At 36.7% G+C, this 8,437-nt stretch overlaps 1 protein-coding gene across 6 annotated transcripts in view; it reads left to right on the top strand.

The window, feature by feature from the left end:
* CDC14A (cell division cycle 14A) overlaps positions 1 to 8,437 on the top strand; it is a 134,161-nt gene that overhangs the window by 64,673 nt on the left and 61,051 nt on the right. For all 6 annotated transcript variants that reach the window (XM_011368326.2, XM_011368317.2, XM_023536288.1 and 3 more), the window contains exons 6-7: positions 4,508 to 4,574; positions 7,717 to 7,779. In XM_011368326.2, coding sequence (XP_011366628.1) covers positions 4,508 to 4,574; positions 7,717 to 7,779 — 130 coding nt within the window. The remainder of the gene's footprint in view (positions 1 to 4,507; positions 4,575 to 7,716; positions 7,780 to 8,437) is intronic.

Raw genomic sequence — 8,437 nt, 5'->3', positions numbered from 1 at the left:
GCGGAACTGCACGTAAGAGACATTTTAGAGGGAAAAACTATGGGGCATAAAGACTGGTAGGATGAGAGAATGAGATGGAGGCACTTCTGGATTCTAGCAGGAGCTAGGGAGGGCTGGAGGACTGGATTATTATTGTTGTCATTATTGTTTTGTAGTGGGGGCAGAGTCAAGAAAATCTTCTAACACAATGAGCTTGAGATGCCTTAAGACACCCAAATGAAAGTGTCACAATATGTGGTTGGCTGTACTGTTTTGGAGTTTTAGGGAGTTTGTGTTAGAGAGATAAATTTGAGGGTTATTGGCAGATAGATGGTAATTTATGTAGATGAGATTGTGTAGGGCAGTGGTTCTCAAAATATGGTCCCCTACCAGCAGCATCAGTACTACCTGGAAACTTGTTAGAAATGCAAATTCTCAGGCCCTGCCCCAAACCTATTAAATCAGAAACTCAGATAGGGCTCAGCCTTCTGAATTTTAAGGAACCGCCCAGGAGAAAGTGAGAGCCCCTCATTTAGGGAGAATATGGAGTGAGAATTGTTTGAGTCTGAAACTGAACCTTGAGAAACTCTTTTACAGACTAGGGGTGAAGGATGACTATGCAAAGGAGATTGGGAAGGAATAGCGTTTAGAGAAGTGAGGAAGAATCCAGGGACCAAGTCGAGAGAGTATTCAAAGGAGAGAGCTACTTGTTGCATATTAAATTAAAATGACGCTTGCAGAATGGTCCCTGGGCTTAGAATAACCACATCTGAAAAGGCAGAAGGTAGATTAGTGATTGACAGGAGTGGAGAGTAGAGGGGGAGGAGGATTGGAGAGCTATTGCAATTAGTGACAGAGTTTCTTTATGGGGTGATAAAAATGTTTTGGAATTAGTGGTGACGTGAACTGTGAATACATCAAAAATTACTGAATTGTACACTTTAAAAAAAGGCCACAATAGTGAGTTTTATCTCAATTAAAAAAAAAAAGTCCTCTGGGTGTAGCAATCTGGAGATCATTGGTGAGCTTGGTGAGAAATGTGTCTGGCGTGGAGGAGGTTAAGATATGAGAGAGAAAACGGAGGCAGGAGTAGTCTTTAGAGAAGTCTTGTTTTAAAGAGGGCGGTGGTGGAAGGGAGATGTAGAGTCAAAAAGTTTTGGATGGTCTTTTCTTTTAAAGATGATAGAGCTTTTAAGGTGTTTAAATTCTGTTGGGAAGGATCCAGGAGAGAGATATGGAGAGGAAAGAGGATCATCAATTACGTTAAATAACGATAGAATTTCAGAGTAGGAAGGGTCTTCTGAGGTTAATAGAGCCTGGTGTTTTCCCAACGCGACATCCGTTTCATAGAACTATGTAGGTGAACAATAGTCTTCACTAGCCATCTTCCAATTCAAACTTGAACAGTGTGTGGGGCAGGTATCTCGCTGCCTTCCAGGGCCAACCATTCTATTTTCAGAAGGTCCTAACTATATTGGGTAGTTAAGGACAAATCCACAGGGAAGATTGATTTATAAAATGGAAGGTAATCTATAAAAGGGGAGATATGTTGCTTTTATAGAGTAAAATCTCTCAGCTTTTAATGGACTTTGTCTTATTTTAGTCATTTCCTTCATTCTCACTTCCAGAAGAACCCAGTGCTGACAATTCCTGAGCCTTTTGAGAATTATCTTGTATTAATTGGGTTAATTCTCTGATTTGTCCACTGTCAACTTTAGTATTCAGTTTTCTTGGTCTTTTAATTTATTACTACTCATCTGATTTCCAGCTTTCAGAATTATTATTGCTATTGTCTGCTCTCTTATTTTCCCTGACCTCGTCAATTCCATTTTTTAAAAAAGCCTTTTAAAATTCTCTTAGCGGGGTTTTAGTAGATACCTGGGTTCATCTGTTGCCTTTACTTTTTCTTTCTCTCCTGACCCCTGCCATTGAGAGTATGTAGCATGTTTATGTGTCCCTTCACTTTTGACTATGTATGATCCAGGTGCCACTAATAAGCCATTTCTCTCTTGCCCAGTAATGGGTGCAGGTTTTGGGACCTACTGATTTCATGGAACTGTCATGAGGATTAAATTTGCTAATGCATCTAAATTACCGAGCATAGTGGGGGTTCAAAAACAGTGTTTCATCTCTTTTCCCCAGCCCTGAGGATGTAACTTAATTTTATTGCATCCTTTATTATATATTTCAGTTTGTAAACTTCTGCCTGTTTTTCTAGCCTGTTGTGACTGCTTTGTATCCTGATTCTGTTGGATGGCATTTTAACTCTCCCTTCACTCTCAGATCTGCAGATTTGATCACCAAGTCACCAGAGCTCTTTTCAGTCCTTGGTGAAAATTGTGGTTGTGTGATAGGACAAGAAATGACATGATAGTCTCACTATACTTTGCAGACGGTTTCAGAAAGACTGGGTCTGGAGTTTTTTCTGACAGCTACATTTGTGAATTTGTTTAGCTGAGTCTAGGAGTGAAGAAGATGTACTTGAGAGAATAAAGAGCACCTCCAATTCTAATTTTTTTTTTAACTCTTTTTTTAAATACAGAAGTTTTGTTTTTTCTTTACCGAAGCAGTAGTTTTTAATTTAGGGTCTGTGGAGATAATTCAGAGAGTCACTGAATTTTGATGACAAAACAATTATATCTTTATTTTCACTAACCTTGTAACTTAGAAGATTACATTCAATTGTAAATATTGGAAATAAACAATCGTATTAGCAAAATAAATGACAAAAGAAGTCACCGACACTTTTATATCCCATTCCAGTTGTCACGTTACTTTAACATATGTATGTTCATTCTTTCTTCAAAAGGATAGTCCTTATCAGACCTAATACTAAGCCTTGTTATGTAATATAGTAATAAAAGTACATATTATAGTATTATAAACTTGTTCTTTTATATATTGACAACTTTAAATTGAATTAGTCTTCTGTTATTCCTATATATTTTATTTTGTGCATTTAAAAACATTGCTCTGAGAAAAGCTGTTTACAGGCTTCATCAGATTGCTGAAGGGGTCCATGACACACAAAAGATGCTGAAACCTTGTCCCAATGAGACAGGTGCCTACAAGGGAATATGCGCTTATTTATATAAACAGCATTTTATCTTATATCCCCAGCTACTCCTTTCTGGTTGAGTCCCTTAACATTTACTTCCTGCTATATGGTTTATAGCTTTACAAGATATTTTGAAAAGAGGCTATTTGGTTTTTCACTGACCCATGTATTTAGATGGCATTAAAAAAAACCAAAAACTCTTGAAATCAGACCTAAATATCTAGAGTAACCCTTCCAATTTACATAGGTTAACTTTGAAATTTCAGGACATTTCTGTTAAGCTGCTTTGCTGACTTACTGTTTTTATACCAGGTTATCAGAATGCTGAAACTCAGTGATGTTGAGGTCGCATTTTAATTCATGGCTTAGTGGCCATCGGTTCATGTTACCCTGAATGATTGTGGTATAAAACTTGGTTTTATGCTAGTTTTATATTAAAGCCCTTAAAGGTAATTTTCTCTCCATGGAACACCTTCTGGCACCCTTCCCCCTGCTACCTTTGACCGACTTGGTGTGGCGCATTCGACCTTGTTTTTGGCAGGTGCCTGAGAGCTCTATTCCTTTAGGTCAGCAGCGGGGGCTGGGCAGAGAGACTGAGAGCCATGAGGTCAAGTTTCTTGCCTTGGACACCTTGGAACATTGCTAGTGTTAAAGCTCCAGTGCCAGTTCTTGTTTAACTGACCTGAACTTGATACTTCAGTTTTATGTTGCCTAAAGCAGGTCTGCTAAGTTGCTCTAAAAACTTAAATAAAGTATGAAGTACTCAATTTTCGGTGCAGTAGGTCTCCATTCCTTTTGATAGAACACTTCATGATGCATTAGAAGCTTGCATGGATCCCCAGAGGAGCGGGTGGGATAGGAGGGGTGGCATTTAATCAATGAGAATAACTGCTAGGTTCTGTAGACCTGCATACATTGACCCCCTTACACTTGTATTTGCCGTATCCATGGTGGTTGTTCCTCTAGTGATGGCGAATATTTTACTTAATGAAACAGTCCAGTTCACTGTTAATAATAATAAGAATAGTCATAATATTTATTAAGTACTTTCTTGTGCTAGGCATTATATGAAGGACTTTACATTTGTACTTAACATAATCTGACAGCCGTCCTATGAATGAATGGTCGTTACTCTCAACTTTATTTCACAGGTGAGGAAACCAAGACCCATGACTTGCTCAAGGTCCCAGCCGGTGTGGAGCAGAGGTGGCATTTGAATGAAGCCAGTCTGACTCCAGTGCTCGGGCTCTTAGAACTGCTTTCTTATGAATTCTGCCTCTTAGATTAAAGCAATTTCAGAAGTGCTACAGTTAAGCTGTAGGACTAGTTAACTAGTAGGAGCTGATGTGTTACGTAAGTTTGCCACGTTGACAGCTGTGAAGCCAAACAAACGTGTCCAATTGGCTTTGGCATTTTACTATTTGAATATTTTAAATGTTTTTGATGTTGCATTTTTTTGTGTGTTTATAGGGATGCTTCCTTTGGAAATTGCACTTACAATCTCACCATCCTCGACTGTTTGCAAGGAATCAGGAAGGTAATAACAATTCTCCTTGCTATGGTTGACACAGTAGTTTGAAAATATGAAAAAGGAGTAATGTCAGTCTTCTTGTTGTTGGTGAGAAGAGCGGGGAGGCAGTAAACAGAAGGCTTTCCACTTCTCAACAATGCTTGATCTGTAAAATACAGACTATAGGGCAAATTAGGGGAGGGGTCTAGGGGTCACTCTGTTAGTTCTTACAGAATTGGAAGGGGTCTCTCTCATTTAAACTATTTGTGTTCTGGGGCAGATTTATCACCTCTTTCTGCTGCTGTGTCTGTGACATTGCTTTGTCACCGTTCAGTTTCATTATCAAGCTAGATCTTGGTGTGAGAGAGACAGGAAGTCATCCCGGCTGCTGCTCTCCTCTGCTGGTGTGGAGGACATTTCCACATTGGTTTTCTAATTGGATATTGTTACTCGCCCTTGAAGTCGGAAGTTGGCCGGATATTATTACCTAATTTTTATAGATGAGAAAACAAACCCAGAGTTTACGTCTCTCTCAAGGACACAGGTAGTTAGTAGGAGGCCTAATTCTAACTCAAATTTCCATATCAATCTGGAGTTCTTTCTAATATCTTATTAGGGTATGTCATAACCAATGATTGTCAAAGTGTGGGGACTTGTTAGAAATGCAGATTCTCAGTCCTCATCAGAGATGGACTGAATCACAAACTCTAGTTTCAACAGTTCCTTTGGGTGATCTAACAAACTCAAAAATTTAGAGTCATAATTATTTAGTTATTTATAAATATAATGGAGAAAATCTAGATTTGTAAGGACTTTTGGAACATATTTTAGAAAGATTGATTTATAATCTAGGTAGTCATGTACTCTATACTATGAACTCTGATGAAGGTTCAAAGTACCTAATTCCATCTTGAACATACAGCCATGATTTATTAGTCAGGAATGTACGTATTATATAACCCATTGGCAAGGATCATTGTGGACTGTAAATATAGTGATTTTTCTTATAGTTTCTTTTTTGGATATAAGATAAAACTGATTTTGCTATATTTTGAGTTGAGAAAATTGGTACAAATATGCTACTTGTTTTATGTATATTTTTGACTTTGATATTTCATTTAAAAATGAATTTAATTATTATTTTCTTATATTTTATTATGGTAAGAACCCTTAAGACCCTTTTCTCAGTGTTCCTTCCCTGACGGAGCCAGAGGAAAAAATACAAAGACTCGGCTTAAGTGGTACTTAAAAACTACTGTTTTAGCTTTAAAAAAATGAGTTTAAACTCTGTAAACCTCTAACATAGTTTTCAAATATTTTTCTCTTCATTTAAAAACTATCAAGATACTCTAGCCCATCCCTGCAAATTATATCACCAACACACACTTCTGGTGACACCAGTTAAGAACTCTTACTGGGATGTTACCTGCCAGATAATTCACAATTATAACATTTAAAAAATATGCCTGAGAGCAAAAAGTAATTTATTTATTGTTGTTATCATTTTGCCTATCCTGCCATCTGCTATAGCCTGTTTTTTGTAAAACACTTATGAAATTCAGTTCACACTGGAATATTCCTGCCCAATCTTATGGTAACTGACGACTTGGTATAGAAATTTATGACATCTTTCTTGTAGTAGAGGAAAGGAGAGACTTCGTTCATGAATAAGGTCTTATGTAAATTCCTTGTTTCATCAAACGTTGGAGTTTATTTTACCCACATGTAGATGAGGTTTTAGAAGATCTGGTAGATTGTTCAACAGGTCTGTAAGCAACTGAGACATATTTCACCTCCTTACATCCCCTTAATACGGCACCGAGCTCTGGGCTATTTTTGTGGCAGCGAGTACCCTACCTCCTCAGAACAGAGACAGAGTATGGCCACATTTTTGCCCTTTTAGAAACATGTCTTTCTTATTTTGATATATCGGCATTGTCATAAGCATAGTTCATGTGTGTGTGTGAACTACACACAGAGGCATGCACAGACTCACACTTTGAATAAAGAGAAGAGAAGGAAAGTAAGTGGTAGTTCAGGGTATCTTTTTCTCACTGTTTTGTCTGGCATGGTGCATATGGATGAACCAACTTACTTTGTTTAAAAGTGAAATCATTTAAATAACTTGTCCTGCTTCTGTAGGGGTTGTCTAGACCGGTGGTGTCAGAATTTGGGGTTTTTAAGAATCACCTGGAAGGCATGTTAAAAATGCTAATCTAACCCCCCCCCTCCTTGCCACTCTAAAGAATCTGATTTAATGGTTCTGGGATGGGGCCTAGGAATCCGTATTTTAAATATAAATTATCTTAAGTGTTTCTGTTGCAGCTAGTCCATTTTAGAAACATTGGTCTCTAAAGTATTTTCAGAGGTAGACATACTAGAGCTCAGTTTAATAGATTCTTCTATTTTTAATGACTTGACCATGTAACTTTTATAAGTAACTGATTTTATATTCTATCATAACCTGTATAGCTTCAGGATTTACAAAATAAAAAAACTCTGTGCTCTTCAAAATATTATATTTGAGCAGGTCAGGTAGTTTTTAAAAGTTCTAAATCATTAGTTACAAAAAGGAGAATGAAATTTTTCTTTGTGTTAAGCATATCAGTTCTTCCTTTTAAATTTTAAGAGCAGTCAGGCACACTTTTATTCTGTAAGAAACTGTCACCATAAAACAAATTCTCTCCAAGTAGAGTTTTAGGAATAAATAAAGGCTGGTTAAGTAAAAATGCCCTTTTTGCTAAATATCTCATCAATGATAAAAGGAAGATAAAACCTAAGAATAATTGGTTTTCCTTCTCCTCTCTGAAAAGTTAATCACAGGTATGAATTAATTACAATAGTTTCCAATAGTTTTTAACTGTAAATCTGCTTTTATGTTTTATTTCATATACATAATTTTCCATACAAAAGTAACGTAAATTACAACTCGAGGCATATTTCGTGGGACACAGTTTCATGTTTTTCTAACGTTAAAGCCTACCTGTAAGACAGTCTCAAAGCAAAATGACTAATATTGGAAAATGATTTCTGGATATGCATTACACATCAAAGTTTTCAGGTTTTCTCCTTCTGATTAGTGAGGATCATTTGTGAGCAGGAATTCCAGGAATGGCTAGAAGCATTTATCAATTCAGTGTGGAAAAACTAATTCAAATTCTGCTTTTAGGGATTACAACATGGATTTTTTGACTTTGAGACATTTGATGTGGATGAATATGAACACTATGAGGTTTGTACTTTTTAATTTTTTGCAAGATATAATTACATGTTGATTAATTTTTTTTTACTCCCTAACACTCAGGTATTGCAAATTGAGTGGCTGCTATTAAATAAAAACATTCTGGAGTTTTCTGGAGTTGTCAGTTTGTCCTATCAGCTTTGGTTATTACTTTTGACCAGGAGTCACCAACATTTTAGATTGAGAAAATGCCGTATCTAAATATATATATTCTTTCATCACATCTTTTTTGACAATTACTTTTCACTTTTATGAGAAAAGTAAATTTAAAGTATAGTTTGGTAAGTGAAACTATAAGTTACTTTTATTTAAAATTCAGGTTTTGTTTAAAACAAAACTGGATTTGTGCCTTGTAATATTTTTGACTGCATAAGTTTTATTTTGAAATATGGCTGAATTTGCTTAGTTCTGAGAGCTGTCTGAGTTTTCTCCCATGGCACCATCACGAAGCCTTCGAATAATGTCTTGCTTGCTCAGCACTGCAGTTTCGGCAAAGGCTGTTCAAGCTAGGCTGTGCTCTAAGGAGACGTTGAAGATGTGCAGGTCTTTCATATTTAGAAAGCTTAGGGTAAGATACATCAGGCATTTGCTTTATTTTCATGTGACTTACAGATGGCCCATTGTGTCAATTATTGATAAACAAAAGTGG

The sequence above is a fragment of the Pteropus vampyrus genome, unplaced genomic scaffold (genome assembly GCF_000151845.1).
Source record: "Pteropus vampyrus isolate Shadow unplaced genomic scaffold, Pvam_2.0 Scaffold6, whole genome shotgun sequence".
Lineage (NCBI taxonomy): Eukaryota > Metazoa > Chordata > Mammalia > Chiroptera > Pteropodidae > Pteropus > Pteropus vampyrus.
The sequence above is the reverse complement of the archived record's forward strand: the minus strand, read 5'-3'. Positions and strand labels throughout refer to the sequence as shown.